The sequence below is a fragment of the Plecotus auritus genome, assembly GCF_963455305.1.
Source record: "Plecotus auritus genome assembly, chromosome: 1".
Taxonomy (NCBI): domain Eukaryota; kingdom Metazoa; phylum Chordata; class Mammalia; order Chiroptera; family Vespertilionidae; genus Plecotus; species Plecotus auritus.
Genome location: NC_137770.1, coordinates 174,944,418 through 174,962,153, shown reverse-complemented (window position 1 = coordinate 174,962,153; position 17,736 = coordinate 174,944,418). Strand labels below are relative to the sequence as shown.

Here is a 17,736-nt window from a genome sequence, read left to right as displayed (position 1 = left end):
TCACAGTTCTGGAGGCTAGAAGTTCCAGATCAAGATTTGACAGGGTTGGTTTCTGGTGAGAGCTCTCTTCCTGGTTTCCAGATGGCTGCCTTCTCGATGTGTCCTCTCAGGGTAGAGAGAGTAAGCTCTCTGGTGTCTCTTCTTATAAGGACACTAATCAGGGCCCTGCCCCTATGACCTCATTTAACCTTAATTTTATCCATAAAAGGCCTTATATCCAAGTGCAGCTACATTAGACATATGAATTTGTGAGAGATGGACACAATCAGTTCGTAGCAGTGTTCTACTAGAATAATTATGGTGAAGCGTGCTACAGGATATTCTAATAAAAAGCGTTGAAAGGAAGAGTCTTCAGTTGAGGCTAATGTTGTCATGTGTATATGACTAAGATATGAAAATGCTAAATCCTGCCCTAGCCGGTTTGGCTCAGTGGATTGAGTGTCAGCCTGTGGACTGAAGGGTACTGGATTTGATTCCGGTCAAGGGCACATGCCCAGGTTGCGGGCTCAATCCCCAGTAGGGGGTGTGCAGGAGGCAGCCGATCAATGATTCCCTCTCATCATTAATGTTTCTATCTCTCTCTCCCTTTCCCTTCCTCTCTGTAATCAATAAAAATATATTTTAAAAAATAAAAGAAAATGCTAAATCCCACCTTAATGATTACTCTGAGTGACTAAGGAATACTGTTTTCACACACACACAAAAAAAGGACACAATCCAAATATCCATCAATAAGTGGCCAATTAAATAATGTTGTATCTATGTGATGGAATATTATTCAGTTAAAAGAATGAGTACTCTATGAACTAATATGAAAAGATCTCGAAGATACAACATTAAAACATTTTAAAAGATAAATATAAAACAAAGTGTGTACTTAAAAGATTCTGTGTTCATGTTTGCACATCCATAAAGAAACTCTGGAAGAATACAAAAGAAATTAATAAATTCTCTGTGTTTACCTCTGGGGAGTGGGAGTGGGTGGCAAGGAAACAGTAAGAATTGCCTGAACAGGGGATAGGAATGGCAAGAAGAAATTTCTATGTATGCCATTATATACCTTTTTATATTTAAAAAAAACTTTATTTCTATGAATATATTATAATCAAAAAGTCAAACTTAAAAAAAATGTAAAAATGCCAGAGGTGTTTCAGAATGCCCTGCATATGCCCTGAGCCTTGGCCAGTCTCACCTCAAAATAAGCCGACCCTGTGATGATGTCTTCCTTGAAGGGTTTGGTCACCTCTCTTCATCAACAGGCCTGTAGGCTGATAATAGTACCACCTTCCTCATCTCCCTCATCCCAAAACCAGTCTTTCTGATGTTGCCGCCAATAATCTTGGAAGCTTTTAAGGCTGATTTAAAAGAGGAGAAGGTGTATTGCAGTGTATTTTTTTCACATGATTATTTACAAGTGAAGACATCTGAATTATTAGATAAATGAAATAATAAAGATTTATAATACATCGGCACAACCTTGCTTCAGTTTCGCAATGGCAATTTAGTTAAAATGAATGGGTATAGAATTCTGAGTTTGTAACTTTCTCTAGCGTAGTGTATTTTCTTTTGTACACTAAACATTGTGTGTAAGGAATGTGTTTAATAAGTAGCATCCTAACATTTGGATCTTTGTATCCTGCAGTTTGCCATCGTCTTCAAAACACCAAAGTATAAAGACGTCAATATTACCAAACCAGCCTCCGTGTTCGTCCAACTTCGGAGAAAATCTGACTTAGAAACTAGCGAACCAAAACCTTTTCTGTACTACCCTGAAATCAAAGGTAACTTGGTTGTCTATACTCTGGCTCCTGTTTCAATAAGAGGACAAGCTTATTAGCAAATACCAATTAGTCACCTCCTTGCAACAACTTCCTAGTAACTGTCCCCTGGATCCATGGTACTTATTTTTTAGAGAAGAGAGACATTAATATACTATGTCGGGGTCATGGAATTAAGTCCAGCCTTTTAAAATAATGTTATCTTCACCAAGCTTATATGAGATTTAGACCTTTGAGAATTTGCAACTATCGTTTATTGAGGAATGCAGGGTTCAGGCAGCAGAGATGACAAGATAAGGCTACCTGTGTCGGAGAGTCAGCCACTCTACCCACAGGCCTCAGGCAGGTGAACAGAAGACTCAGCCCCCATGCGGTACAGAACTATAAAAATGAATAAATCACCATTCTTTTCCTCACAAAAGACGCACCAAGGAGGGGACAGCATAGTCCCCTTAAAAAGTTATAATGCAAATTAATTCTTTTTATAAGTTCCAAAAGTGAAGTGTCCACAAACACACTGCTGAAGAAGGAGAGCCCTTGCTTCTAAAGCCACCCAGAAGAAGCCTTCTTCAAGGTCCTTAAAATTGGGGATGTGCTTCAGTATTTGGGTGTGAAAGGAAAAAGGGGAAGGGTTCCCAAGGCTTCAGAAACTTGAGGAGCTAACACAATTTGTATTTGTTTAGAGAAAAGTGAGCGTTATGAGCACTGAGACGGACTCCTGAGGCCAAGGAAGGCAGGACAGGAAGGCCAGGGCCAGGCTCTGAAGTGCTAGGATCGGCAGCTAAAGAATTTTGTGTTGATTCTGGAAAGGGGAACGGCCTGGCCTGTTTGAATTTGGAATGATGGCCCTGACTTCTTTATATAAACACTGGGAAAACTATCTGGGCAGCAGTGAGTCAGAAGAGGAATGCAAAATCCAAGTGAGAAATGGTGAGATTATTAAAGGTATTAGTGCAAAGAATGAGAGGAGAAGGTGGTTTAAAAGGCAGTTCTCTGATGGTGTCAAGAGGACCCAGATGCTGGTTGAGTAGGACGGGAGGGAATAATAATTCAGAAGTCATAGATGGTCCTAGGAATTTATGTTGTTGCACTTTAGGGTCTTGCGGCAAATTCCTAATAGGCCAGTTAAAAGAGAGGAGTGGAACTCGAGAGAGCTGGGTGGGAAATTCAGTATTGAGAATGCTCTCGGAATGAGTGTAACAGGTATTGGATTTCTTTTTCTTGTGCCCACTGACCCCTAAGGGGTCCATGGATAGAAATGTACTTTAATATAATTAGCTTTTTTGTGGTCCTATCTAGTATTTCACATATTGAAAACTGTGATTCTAAGAAGGGATCCAAAGACTTCACAGACTGCAAACTGGGCCATGGCACAAACAAAATTGGAAACCTCTGGACTAAAGGGAAGTGAGACCAGAGAGGGAGTTTAGTACATGATTGTCACAGGGCACCAGGTGCTGGCCGAGGGTTGGAAATCACGAAGGCACCTTAGCAACGATCCACATGTGTGTTGGATCCTGTGATAGTAGCATGATGGGTGATTTTAAGGAGGACTTTCCTTTCCTAGACTTCATGTTGTGGCAGGAGCATTTAGATGCTTCCTGAGTTCTTGTTTCTTTTCTGAGGTTGTGACCTCTCCACTGATGAGTCACATTTATAGTGCATTCCGTGACTGGTGATTTGAAAACATTGTCAGCAGAGGAGCCCTTTCCCTTCACATGAAATTCCATGCACCATCCCAGGATATAAACCTGATAGGCTCTGGCAAAACAGAAGGTAGGTTTAAAAGGCAGTTCTGTGATGGTGTCAAGAGGACCCAGATGCTGGTTGAGTAGGACCGGAGGGGATAATTCAGAAGTCATAGATCCCAGTATATAAACCTGATAGGTTCTGCCCACTTCACCTTTCCCGGAAGCTCTCTAGCCGTTCTTCACTTCCCCACCCAGGAGCTGCCTGGGGTCTTCTGAATGCTTCAGTCTACGTAAAATTTGAAAGTCAAATTTTAAACATCCCTCTTTAAAAGTAGACAAATTTTCTTTTTACTTTCTGAGAAAGGAAAATAGATTTCTTGTCCTGAAATGTCTTCAAAATCATGACAATTTTTCTAACACAGAAAATTGTGTTTAAAGGGGAAACCCAGATATGTATGAGCCTAGAAATATTAAAAGCTGAGCTTGGTCTCTAGGCTGCATGTCTCCCTTTCCCAGTGGTATAGGCATCAGAAGAATATGATACAGGAGGCACATGCGCAGACTATTACTTTCACTGCTACCTATCGTGGTAGGAGCTATCGGATGATGGTGGGCTTAGAGAATAGATGGGGTGTCTGGAAAGTTCAGAATCCCACCCAAATGCTTCAAGCACTTACCTTCCAGGCTACCATTGACTAAAAGCTCCATGCAATACAAACAATAAGAGAAGAACCAGCTGGCCCCGGCCGGTTTGGCTCAGTGGATAGAGCATCGGCCTGCAAACTGAAGGGTCACAGGTTAAGTTCTGGTAAAGGGCATGTAGCTCCGTTGCAGGCTCAATCCCCGGCCCTGGTTGGGGCACCGCATGAGGCAACCAATTGAGGTGTCTCTCTCACATTGATGTTTCTCTCTGTGTGTCCCTCCCCCTCCTTCCACTCTCTCTAAGAATCATTGGAAAAATATCCTCGGGTGAGGATTAACAAAACAAAATTTTTTTTAAAAAAAAGAACCATCTAGAAAAATAAGAGTTGGCAGTTGAGCTCCACAGAAAGAATGACCAACATACATTGAGTCACTGAGTCATTGTGAGATAAGAACTTTATATTGAAGATAACAAATTACCTTAGCCTATAAAACCTTCTGGATTATAAAATCCCAAAGTGAAATAATCACAAGGAGAACCAATTACACCAGGCATGTGACTAGTCAGAAAAATAGCGGGCCAGTTCACGTAAGAGTAAGTGTATAAACATGATCCAAATTATGCAACCCATTTCTCAGAAGTCATTGTACACACATTCCACTGCCCCCATCCCCTGCAGTCACTCCCTATATCATTGTCTAAATTTATATTCTTCATTATTTTTATCAGTATATAAAATTGTCTTCTCTACTAATTTATGTGTCTATTGTCTTATTCCTACCTCCAGAAAGAGAAATACTCTTTGGGTCACAGATTTGGCTTTTCATGTTAATTGCTACACCTCCAGCATCTAGAACAGTATGTGTCACATAATAGATGCTCATTAAATACCTGAGAGCTGACTTATTGATTGATCATCCAAGCTTCCAACCTCATCCAAAAGGCTAGTAATTTGTTGAATGCCATCAAGTAGGAGATTAGATAAAGAAATATAACATATTCTTTTCATTATTCAGAATCATCCAGCCCTGAACTCTGCATCCTCTATGGTCATTGGCATTGTACTTCATAAAAACTCCATGGAGATGTTTGAGTCCAGGGGAGACAGTTAAAATAATCAAGAGATGGATGATTAGCAAGGGCAAAAAATATGTGAGGAACAGCTATGCAAAAGCAAAGAAAGACCATGTGACTTTGCAGTCTGAAAAGATGGAGATTAGGAAGAAACAATATAATCTTCAAATTCTATGTTTATGTTCAATTATGTTTCCCAACGAACGGCAGCTCACTGAAATGGAAAGCTCACTAGGCTTTGGACCTGATCTTCACTCTGCCCGACCTCAAACAGGTCCCTTAATCATCTTAGCTTTGGTTCCTCTGCTGTAAAAGAAGGGCTTCGAGTGAGTGGCCTTCTAGACTTAGGTCCCTTCTAGAACTAGCTCCCTTCTAAAATTAGGTTGATGTCTCATAATGCATCCCATGGTGCCACTGTCAAAGGCAGACCACAGGGTACATGAGCCCAGTGTGAAAATCTTCATGTAATCTTCAATTCCCTGGACATTTACACTGTAGATTTTTTAATTAAAAAGCTTGTCACATGGAATTTTTCTGTATCAATTTCTTGTTGTTGACATTTTAGTGGCTGTAGGGTAAATATTTTTTTAAGTTGACCCTTAAAACTTTAGAGTGAAATATAACCAGTGGACATCGGCTTTATAAGTCAAAAGAAATACATAGCAAATACAAAATGATCTCTGTGCTAGGAAGCACATCAGTAGATATCATTTATTTCTAAAGATGAATAAGTTGCCTGTGTCCCTCTCGTGGTTCATATTCCTAATGAAATAATATTCTCTGTGAGTGCAACAGTTTATAGGATGAGTAAATAAGTATGATGATTAGTTATTGTACAACTGGTGGAAAATGTGATAAGTCTGTCCAAACCCTTTGGTAAGGAGATTGTTGGTGTTTCTCCACTTGGAGGCCGTCTCTTTCTGTGGAGGCACAGTTTCTTCAGAGTTGACCCTCCTTGGCTTTTTTCTTCCTAACAAGCCTGGACATGACCAGTTTTTAAACGATGATTTTCAAAGTCCGCTTTGCCTACCCTAAAGAGAGAAGGGAGGAAAAAAATTAATAGTAGGAAAATCAGAGAAGAGAAAGGGAAACAGAAAGAAGAAACAAGAATGAAACAATAGACCACAAAGACAGTGCCAGGACGCAGGGGGGCAGTGGGGCGAAAGAAAAATAGAGCAACTGCATGAGGAATGAGGGGAGGGTCTAACGAGGATCTAGACCTGGACAGTCACTATACTGTAGTCCAGTAGTGGTCACAGACCTTTAGCCTTCTATATCTCATCCATCGCCCCAAGGGCGACAGTCCCCTCTTTCATTGTACTTCTGGGCTCCACCTATTTTCATTACCATGGTAACCAAGGAACGGTCTCCGTCAACTTATGTCTGCACTGTCTCTGGCTCTCATTTTGACGCTTTATTATTATTATTATTGATTTTAGAGAAAGGAAGGAAGAGAGAAAGAGAGAGAGAGAAACATCGATGTGAGAGAGAAACATCCATCGGTTGCCTCCCACACATGCGCCGACTGGGGATCAAACCCAACACCTGGGTATGTGCCCTGCCACCTTTTGGTGTATGAGACGATGCTCCAAACAACTGAACCACACCTGTCAGGGCTTACTTTGACTCATTTATTTTGTCCGATATACCAGTGACAGATGAATTTCCTCCAATACCAGCACCACACATCATTCCCCAGTTCAAAAACATTGGCTGGCTCTCCTGCCTGTAAGTTAAGCCCCTTCAGTTCACCCTCACAGTGCTCCACAGTGTGGTCCCAGTCAGGGCTGTCTCTCAAGAATTCCTCATATTAAACTTTCACTTCAGCTAAACTGCCCTACTGCTGTCCTCGTAAATACACACTGCACACTCTTTCCTTCATTACTCGCCCTCTGTATCCTCTTCCCAGAACACCCTTCTGTTGCCCTCTCCTGACATAAAGTTGATTCTGGGAGACTTTTTCTGAATTTTCCAGCCCACTGGCACTTCCCCAAGGCCCTTCCTTGAACTCTTGGAACATTGGTTTGCACCATGCATTCAACATGTATCGCATTGTAGTGCTATCTCTCTAAGTTTTCCTCCTGAGGCCTTAACATTATATCGGGGGGTTCTTGACAGCAAAGACATTATATCCTACTTCTCTGTATGCCAAAAACTTAGCTCATGGGACATACATAATTAACGTTAGCTGGTTAGCCAGAACTGTTCTGTATGACCAAGTGAAAATGCTCAATAATGTTTTTCTTATTCAGCATTGTAATCTTTGGTGGGCAATTTAGTGTCTCACTAATTTGTATGACCTTGGAGACTTAAGAGACTGTTGCAGAGGGGATTCGGGTGTGTACTGTTCTGTGGTCTCTCTTAGGCTGGTTCTCAGTCTTTGTATCACTGGATTAAACATAATGCTTCTTGAAATTTGGCATCTCTTCCTCCTTGGGTGCTTTCTGTTTCCCTTTAAGATGTTTAAAAATACCATTAGAATCAATATTCTTTCTGTGGCTAGTAGTGGAACTGCATCAATTTTTTCTCCTTTGGTTTCTCTTCCTTTAACGGCAGATAAAGAGGAAGTGCAGAGGAAGCGGCAGAAGCTCATGCCCAATTTTTCGGATAGTTTCGGAGGCGGTGGCGGTGCTGGGGCTGGAGGTGGAGGCATGTACGGCAGTGGCGGTGGAGGAGGGGGCGCTGGAACTACCGGTCCAGGTACAAACCAGGTCTATTCTTTCTAAAGCTTTTTCACATCGGAGAGGGGAGAATTTTCTTTCTCTATTTCCCAGCTTATCTGTGGGTGGAGTGGCTATGACATTATTGAGTGTGATACATTAAATTACAATTTCCCAACAAATACAACTTTTTCAAATAAGTGCCATTGCATTTTACAACATGTAGATAATACTAAAAACTCTAAAAAGAAAAAAAAGTCACCCAAATCCAGTTAGCCAAAGAAGACCTCTGTTAACATTTTGGTATAGTCGACCTCCTCCTCCGCCTTCTCCGCCTTCTCCTCCTCCTCCTCCTCCTCCTCTTTTTTTGTCATAGTTGTTTTGGTATTCTTTGGAAACACTGAAAATTATAGAAAGTCTCAAAATACATAAAATCCTACTATCCAAGGTATGACTTCTAATATTTTCTGTTCCTAGATTATAGTCTATATTTATGCATTTTTCCGAGTACAGCTGTTTATATCCTTATTATGCACAGTATTTTAATCCATTTACTTGTATTAGCTCTTTATTATCATCACATCATGAGTGTATGTAGAGAATCCTTATGCTGCTTTTCTCTAATGGGTTGCCATAAGCATTTCCCCAAGGTAATATCAACTTCACATAAGCATATTTTTAAGCATCAGTTTAATGACAGTAATAGTTCATCAAGTGAACAGACCATAATATAACTTTCTTGACTATTGTCACCTCTTTCTATGTAAAATGTTATACTGAACTCTTCTATCCACATTGCTTTTCTTTTATTGCAGATTTTTTAAAGATTAGATTCTTCGAAGTAAAATTACTAGGTCAGAGAGTATAGCATCTAGGACCAGCTGCTTTCCCAAAGACTTTTTTTATCAGTTTATGCTTCTACCAAAAATGCATGAGAATAAACAGATAGCCATGATTCTATTGAGAAGTCAGTATATTTTTCTGTATTTTGTTTGGTTCAGTGCTCTCCTCCAGAGGTTATTTTCCCGTCTTCTGTGTCGGCAAGTCTGCCGCTGGGTGGTGACCACTCATCGTTAGCCTCTCTCCTGCACGGGTAAGGGAGGTCTTCTCCAGCCCGTGCTGCCCTGAGCCTGGGCACTGCCTGACCTGCCTAGGTGTCAGTTTGCCAGAATGGAACTCTGATCATCCATGACCCCCCATGATGCATCTTGCTAACTCTCAACAGAAGCACTGTGTCAGGCAAATGCCCTCCAACACCCAAGCCTGTGCTCACCTGGATGGGGGACATTGAGGTTGCTGAGTCTTTGTAAAAAACCAGACCTCATGAGGGCTCCTTTGTTTTACTTGCCATTTCAGGGTATGGCTTCCCCCACTATGGATTTCCAACATACAGTGGAATTACCTTCCACCCTGGAACCACTAAATCTAATGCTGGGATGAAGCATGGTAAGTAATACTTTTTTTTTAATACTGAGGAAGGAAGAAAAAACTTAATGCCAAATAGGATTTTTATCATTATTTATCACAATAGCATTATCATCTTGAAAAAAGTGATGAATGCAAATAAGCTAACAAGATGCTTTTCGAAAAATATTTTTATTTCCTGAGGAAAATTCTACTCCTGATGCTATGTTTATACTTATGTATTTACTTTGAAAGTGGCATGAACGGGGGAAAGAAAAGGACATTAAAAATGGACATATAGAGACTTGACTATCTATAATAATAAAAGAGTAATATGCTAATTAGACCTGACAGCCAAACGACCTTCCAGAAGAAGCCACGGGGGCTGAGGCAGAGGCGGCTGCCACGGCGGGCAGGTGGCCAAGGCAAAGGCAGTTAGGGGCGATCAGGCAGGCAGGCGAGCAGTTAGAGGCTATCAGGCAGGCAGGCAGAGTGGTTAGGGGCAATCAGTCAGGCAGGAGAGCAGTTAGGGGTGATCAGGCAGGCAGGCAAGTAGTTAGGGGCAATCAGGCAGGCAGGCGAGCGGTTAGGGGCAATCAGGCAGGCAGGCAGAGGCATTTGGGGGTGATGAGGAAGGCAGGCAGAGTAGTTAAGGGTGATCAGGCAGGTAGGTGAGTGGTTAGGAGCCAGTGGTCCCAGATTGCAAGAGGGTGCAGGCTGGGCTGAGTGTCTCCCTCCCTTGCACGAATTTTGTGCACCAGGCCTCTAGTCCTATATAATAAAAGCCTAATATGCAAATCAACTGAATGGCAGAACAACCAGTCACTATGACATGCACTGACCACCAGGGAGAGGACGCTGAACACAGGAGCTGTTCCCTGGTGGTCAGTGCACTCCCACAGGGGGAGCGCCACTCAGCCAGAAGCTTGGCTCACAGCTGGTGAGTGCCGCAGTGGTGGCAGGAGCCTCTCTTGCCTCCGCCACAGCGCTAAGGAGCAGTGAGCCAGCCAAGCGGTAAGGAGCAGCGAGCAGGCAGGTGGTAAGGAGCAAGGGGTCCCGGACTGTGAAAGGGCACAGGGCAGGCTGAGGGACCTCCCCTCCAAGTGCATAAATTTCGTGCACCGGGCCTCTCGTTCAAACATAAAAAAGTCATCAAACTTAGCTATTCTGGTTTTTTTTTTTCAAACATTATACTTTTGTAGACATTGTGAATTTTATAGGGATGGTTTTTTCCCATCAAATGCTTCCCCTTATCAGCAGCTGTCACAGCATGTATTCATAGTTTATGTTACATGTCTATTCTATTGCACCCATTGAAGACATAATACAATGAAGTCTTCCCTTCTACTGCATGCTGTTTTATGTCCGCTGCTTTAACATGTTTTAAGTAATCTTCATGATTGCTCTGTAAGGAAAATATTAGCATCTCCATTTAACAGTCAGAGAACAGGTTGGGAAGGGTTCATTCACTCACTGAAAGACATATCTGTTATTGGCAGAACCAGGATTTGAACCAGGTCTGCCCATAAAACATAGGTGCTCCCTCATTGGGCCTGTCAGACAACATAGTTGGACCTGAAAGAGCATGATCCGAAATGATGCACTGGGTCTCTCCCACACTGAAGAATGTGAATTGAGATCACATCTTTACAACTTACTTGGTTAATTAGCAATAGGAAAGAAATAAGTCCTCTGCTTTCAAGAACTTTAAAAATTCTACTTTCCTGCAGTTTCCAGAAGAGCTTTATTTCATTTTGTCCCTTACAAATAAACAAAAGAGATGTAAGTTTTTAGAAGTGAAAAAAAATGGGTTTTAACATCTTAAAAGTTCTCATCACACACAAAAAATATTTGTAACTGTGTATGCTGATAGATGTTAACTAGATTTATTGTAATGATCATTTTGCAATATATGCAAATATCAAATCATTATATTGTAAAATGTTTTTAGAAGTAAGAGTTTAAGATAGCTACAAAGCATGTTACTTATGACCATTTTAAGAAGAATTTTAAATTATCTGACCTCCATTGAAACAGTGAATTATAATTTAACAAATAGATTTTATTGATAAAAAGTCGGTGTTTTTTCTTTTGTTTTAGGAATCATGGACGCCTCATCTAAAAATGACCCTGAAGGTTATGACGAGAGTGATGGCAGAGGGGCTGTGCGTCTCTCTGGGAAAGTCACTGAAACCACAGAACCAGATAAGGGGTCCGGCCAGAGGGACGAGGCGGGTACTCTGACGTATCCAGTGGGAGTAAAGAAAGAGAATTCTGGGTTTCAGGGTAAGTGAGCATGCAGATGATTACACTGCATGGTGGGTGAGGGGATGAGTCGGTGCGAGGTGTAAAAGTTGTTTCCAGAAAACAGATTTTTTTTTGTTAATGTAAAGATGACATAGCCATGTCTAGTTCAGTGTGCTCTCCAGAGTCCTGTGTGCCTTTTGAAAAGCACCTGTCAGGTCATTGTATTCACACTGGGATGTCCATTTTCCCAGTGTTGTCTTTGACTATATAAAGTACTGAAATTGACATATGCATTCTCCAGTCATAATCATGCAAGTTTAGAGTATCTGAGACAGAATCTAATTCATTTCTACCACAGATAATAGAGACAAGTAGTTTCTATAAGTTTAATAGTCTCTCCTCTCTAGATTGTAGTTTGACTGTCATACTAAAGTGGAACTTTGCCTCAAAATAAGAACTTGTCCTTTTATCCTGATGCCCTGCTGAAGAATCAGGATTAGGAGGGACAGTGTAGGTTTGTGTGTATTTTGAACCAAAGATCATTAGAGTCTATGTCAGCATTCTAGGTCATCCCAGATTATACTCATAATGTAAAGGGAAAGATAGTAAATATTTAGACTTGGGGGCCACAGATGATCTCTATCACATTTTTACACCCCTTTAAAAATGAACAAGCCCTGCTTTACTAGGGGCCATATAAGAACAGGCCACGCCCAGGATTTGCCCCCACAAGCCACAATGTGCCTTCCCTGACCTTCAGAAAGAAACTGTACAAAACACCACTGGCTCCTGGAAAATCTGTGTATGGCAGGGACTGTGGTTTTTGACACTTGCCTGACGAGCGAGTTGCTCAGGAGTCCAATGAATGAAGGATCAATTATTTCACCAAGAGATTAAGTATTTATAATGATGGCCAAATCCAATCAACTTCATTTGGAGATTTATTGTTCCTCTTTAAATAACAGACATCTCTAAACTTCTTTCCCCCTAACAAACTGTAGATAGATTTTTCAGACCAGCCTCTGTATGTGCCAGTGAGCCAGTGTCCAACTATGCTTTTTCTAGTGAATACAACCCAGAAGCACTGAAAGGAGCATTGGTGCTGATGGTTTTGACCTCAAGCATGCCAGACCTGTAGAGCGAGTATAGGAAACTCAGTTGTGATTTTGGTCATTGCCTTGCAGATAACCTCTTTCTGGAGAAGGCTCTGGAGCTCGCCAAGCGGCATGCCAATGCCCTGTTTGACTACGCGGTGACAGGAGATGTGAAGATGCTGCTGGCTGTCCAGCGCCATCTCACTGCAGTGCAGGATGAGAATGGAGACTGGTAAGTCCAGACTTCTGTATACAAGGCTTGTTTTAGGGCAGGGAAGAGAGCTAATCAAGGTATGCATGCTGGCTAGAGAAAAGGAGGATTGAGCAAAATGACTGGATCCTGTAACTGGAACACTATCTTTCAAGGAAAAGAATGTGTCAGTAAGGTTGAGTGACATAATTCGCTTCTCCTGTCCTGTGGCTCTCACCTCCTGGACTCTAGAATCACTGGAATACTCACCTAAGAGTACAGCATTCTGGACAAGGAAACTAAATTGTGTGTGTGTGTGTGTGTGTGTGTGTGTGTGTGTGTGTGTGTTTGTGTGTATCAGCGGGGGGAGGGGGCTGTACTTTTTTAAGAGCCTTGCTTTATTTATGGAAATAAAATTTGGAATAATATTTAGTAAATATATATGAAGAGTAATAATATTTGCTTTAATATCATTTGGAATACTAATATATAAAAACCCTGGGTCCGTCACATCCACAACGACCAGAGGCTCGACCAACTGGAAGTCAGTCCTGCAGTCAGCGCTGGGTTGCCGTAGTGACCCAGCACTGAACTGCTATGGCAGCAGGCTCAGTAACCCAACACTGACTGCTGAGGGGGCTGTGAATCAGGCCTGGAGAGAGGCCTGAAGAGAGAAGCAGGGTCTGATCCGTAGCCTCTGTGGCAGCTGTTTATCAGCACTAGCCTCTCTCTTTCTTTCCGGGCCTGGTCAGCAGCCACGCCTTCATTTCTCTCCAGGCCTCCACCAGGGCTGCTGATCAGCCCTGCCTTTCTTATCAGCCCCTGTTGATAGGCCCAGAGACACTGACTGGCATAGAAACCGACCAATCAGAACCAAATCTGGGTCAATTGTGAGGAGCCAATGGCTGCCTAGGAGGCGGAGCTTTTGGCGCTGACTGGCATACAAACTGACCAATCAGAACCAAATCTAGATCAACTGTGAGGAGCCAATGGCTGCCTAGGAGGTGAAGCTTTTGACGCTGACTGGCATAGAAACTGCCCAATCAGAACCAAATCTAGGTCAACTGTGAGGAGCCAATGGCTGCCTAGAAGGTGGAGCTTTTGACACTGACTGGCATAGAAACTGACCAATCAGAACCAAATCTGGGTCAACTGTGAGGAGCCAATGGCTGCCTAGGAGGTGGAGCTTTTGATGCTGACTGGCATAGAAACTGACCAATCATAACCAAATTGGCCAGCAGAGGAGGGCAGTTGGGGGCGAGATCAGGCCTGCAGGGGAGGGCAATTAGGTGTGATCAGGCAGGCAGAGGCAGTTAGGGGCAATCAGGCTGGCAGGGGAGGGCTGTTGGGGGCAACCTGTCCAGCAGGGGAAGTCAGTTGGGGGGACCAAGGCCTGCAGGGGAGGGCAGTTGGGGGTCATCAGGCCAGCAGGGGAGGGCAGTTGGGCGGGACCAGGCTTGCAGGGGAAGGCAATTGAAGGTGAGATCAGGCCTGCAGGGGAGGGCAGTTGGGCGCAACCAGGCCGGCAGGGGAGCAGTTAGGTGTTAATCAGGCCGGCAGGGGAGCAGTTAGGGGGTGGTCAGGCTGGCAGGCAGAAGTGGTTGGGGGCAGTCAGGCAGGCAGGCAGGTGAGCGGTTAGGAGCCAGCAGTCCTGGATTGTGAGAGGGATGTCCGACTGCCGGCAGTCAGACATCCCTCAAGAGGTCCCAGATTGGAGAGGGTGCAGGCTGGGCTGAGGGACACCACCTCCCAGTGCATGAATTTCGTGCACCGGACCTCTAGTAATATAATAATAAAATGTGGTCCTACCAAATCCCTAAAGCACTTGTTATCCCAACAGTATATTTATAATGATAGTTACTCGAGAGAAAGCCCATAAAGACATCACATCCTATGATCATACCACTCTGACCACTCCCGATCTTGTCTGATCTGGGAAGCTTAAGCAGGGTGAGGCCTGGCTAGTACTTAGGTAGGAGACAGCCAAGAAATTCTGGGTGCTGTAGTCTTTAAAAAAATAAAAAAAGACAGCATAACAACAAAATGATTAAGACGCAAATGCCATTCTTTCCTGGTTACTGGTTCCTTCTCTACAGCCTCTATTAATGGTCACCAGTCTGTGACTGGCTCGGGCTCATGACCGCTCTAACCCACATTGCACGGGAGCCTAACATTCCCAACACCATGCCTCCCATTCCTGCTGTGACTGGGCTTGTATTTGCAGAGCCACCTGGCTTCTTTCTAAAACGGTTCTCCTCGTCCTCTCATTGAGACTTCTAAAATGATCTCAGCAGCTTATAAAAATAACAAGACAGCAGCTCTCAGATTCAAATCAAATGCCTTATCTAAAGCCTTCCTAAAATAGTGTTGACAGTGAAATCCTTTTCTGTGAAAGGGCTCTTGAGTGCTGCGTTTTAAACCTCCGCTTAAAAACCGAACCCAGTGCTTTAGGAAAGTGCCAATCTCAGGTTTTCAGAGACCTTTGTTCTCATTCCTTGCAGCGTAACCAAGGATGTGGTATAACCACTGGCCTTGTTATACAGTATGAGAGGAGCCGGTGCACCCTTCTTTGTGTAATGCCATGAGCAGCAGAACGTTTTTCAACTGGGTTAAGTTCTCCGATTAGCACTCAATAGTGTATAACCACAGGAGAAAGCCGTGAACCAAGGCAGGGCAGCAGCATTTGCAGTGACGTTGTTAGGGACCTGCTGAACTGATGAGCCTAAGAAAGACGAGCACACACCAGTTAGAAAGAGACCGCTGGTGTGGGAAGGGGGATTGTGGGAAGGGTACAAGGCGCATGCATTCAAGTGGGTGCCCTGAGGGGGAGGTGGATACACGTGTAAGGACTCCGGGCATCTATGGAGGTGCTGAGGAGGTGGCCTTCCCTGCCCAAGCAGGAAATCAAGACTTAGGGTCCCCTCCTAGGACCCCAGACATACCCATGCAAGCAGGCTCTCAGGGCTTGACACAGCCAGAGGCCAGAGGGTTGAGACTTGGGGAGACCAAAGAGGAGTCCCCAAAAGAATGTAGACAAGGGACACCTTTTGGCCTTCAGAGCTCAGGCCTCTTGTTTTCACTGAGCTTGTCATATGCAGCTAATAATCTGAATCCTGTGGCTATTAGTCATCACAGAAAATACAATAAAGACACAAAATAATAAAAACTTCTGGTATTGGGGAAATTCCCATGAGGGTGTGAGGATTTGGGGAGGAAGGGGAAGTTACTTCTGCTATGAAGTGCTGAGCTGCACATGGAAAATTTTAGGCCGTTTTTGAAGTGTGGCCTTTTTCTTGGTATATGTGCATCATGTCTGCGTCAGACTTTAGGCCTTTTTCAGAAGTCTCCCTCCAGCCTCTCATTTCAAGAGACAGGAGTGAAACTCTGAAACCATTCATTGAAAAATCTCTCCCAAGTAATGGAGTCACACTTAGTTTTTGAGGCCCTCCTGTGTCAATGTCAATCCTAAGGCTGATACCCTTGCTATTGCTAAGAAAAAGGCCTGGATGAAATGACACCAATTATCTTTTATTAGAGCAGATCCAGTCGGTGCCTCAAATCACAGACGTACTGCCACCGTGTGACACTTTGAGTGTGCCCTGCATCACAGTCTGCCCACACTTTAGCGTATTCATCCTCTTAGATGTTCACCGAGAACCCTTCAGAGCAATGCGCACATGCCCCTAAAACAGGATTAAGAGATGACTTTGGCGCAAGACTGACCTGAGCTTAAATCCCAGCTTCACCACTCTAGCTCTGTGACCCAGGTTGAATTCTGTTATACCTATGAGTCTCAGTTTCATCATCTAAAAAATGGGGATAATATTACCTATCTCGTCCGATTGTTGTTACGATAAAGGAGATAATGTATGTCAGGTGTTCAGCAGTCTGGTAAATAGATGCCCTAAACAAACAGTAGCCACTTTTATTGTTATCAAATTAATTTTAATAATAAGTTTTTTTAACAAAGAAAATGGAATGATGCTTGGCAACCACCAACATTTTTTACCTTGTTAGTGTAAGCTCCTAGGTTTCCTCTGTCCTCCTTATTATAGTGCCTAAACTATAAGGCTGTGCCAGGCCTGTCATGCTGACGCAGAGAGAACCGGCCTCCGAGGCTGGAGAGGGAGAGAGATGTAGAGAAAATTTAGTTGTGCAGCCAAGTGGTAAACTCGAGAGGAGACAACTCTCTCTGCCTAGGAAGTTGGGGAAGTCTTCTCCAGGGAGGTAAGGTTCGGAGTAGAGTGTGAAGATGGAGAGGCACTGTCCACGCAGAGGAGAGAGGAGCAAAACCGCTTCAGGCCAAGGGAGTATCTGCGAGGGAGAAACATATTGGAGTGTTCCTTCAAAAGTTTGGCAAGGTTGCGTGTTGATTGACCTATTGACCAGGAGGTCACGGTTTGATTCCCGGTCAGGGCACATGCCTGGGTTGTGGGCTCAATCCCATGTGGGGCGTGCAGGAGGCAGCTGATCAATGATTGTCATCATTGATGTTTCTATCTCTCTTTCCCTTCCCCTTCCTCTCTGAAATCAATGAAAAAAAAATTTTTTTAATAAAAAGTTTGCCTCAAGAGTCTTCTACTCATTAAAAGCCTGACTTCATTTTCCCCTCTTAGGATCTCATAAGATCTTAAAAAGCCACCACAGTGTACTTTGCAGGATGGCAGGGCAGGTGAGGTAGCTACATTTTCTGAACAGATCCGAGTTCCGGCACCTTACGTGCATTGTCTACCTGTCAGGGAAAGTTAGAGGAGAAAGTGCCCTGAAGCCATAGCACAGGGGCAGAGTGGAGATTTGAACTCAGCTCTCTGCCTCAAAGCCCAGGTGCCTTTCCGCCTCAGGGGAGTATCAAACCTGAAAGCCCCCAGAGACAAGACAGGCACCGTAAATGAGTGTAGGCAGAAGAGCACCCCCACCTCAGACTCAGACATGCTGCCGATTCAGAACATTCGGGG

General features: G+C 43.4%; 1 protein-coding gene across 4 annotated transcripts in view; it reads left to right on the top strand.

Moving 5' to 3' along the window:
* NFKB1 (nuclear factor kappa B subunit 1) overlaps positions 1 to 17,736 on the top strand; it is a 134,816-nt gene that overhangs the window by 96,215 nt on the left and 20,865 nt on the right. For all 4 annotated transcript variants that reach the window (XM_080687780.1, XM_080687779.1, XM_080687778.1 and 1 more), the window contains 5 exons: positions 1,643 to 1,781; positions 7,743 to 7,886; positions 9,203 to 9,292; positions 11,351 to 11,536; positions 12,682 to 12,823. In XM_080687780.1, the coding sequence (XP_080543906.1) occupies positions 1,643 to 1,781; positions 7,743 to 7,886; positions 9,203 to 9,292; positions 11,351 to 11,536; positions 12,682 to 12,823 (701 nt within the window). The remainder of the gene's footprint in view (positions 1 to 1,642; positions 1,782 to 7,742; positions 7,887 to 9,202; positions 9,293 to 11,350; positions 11,537 to 12,681; positions 12,824 to 17,736) is intronic.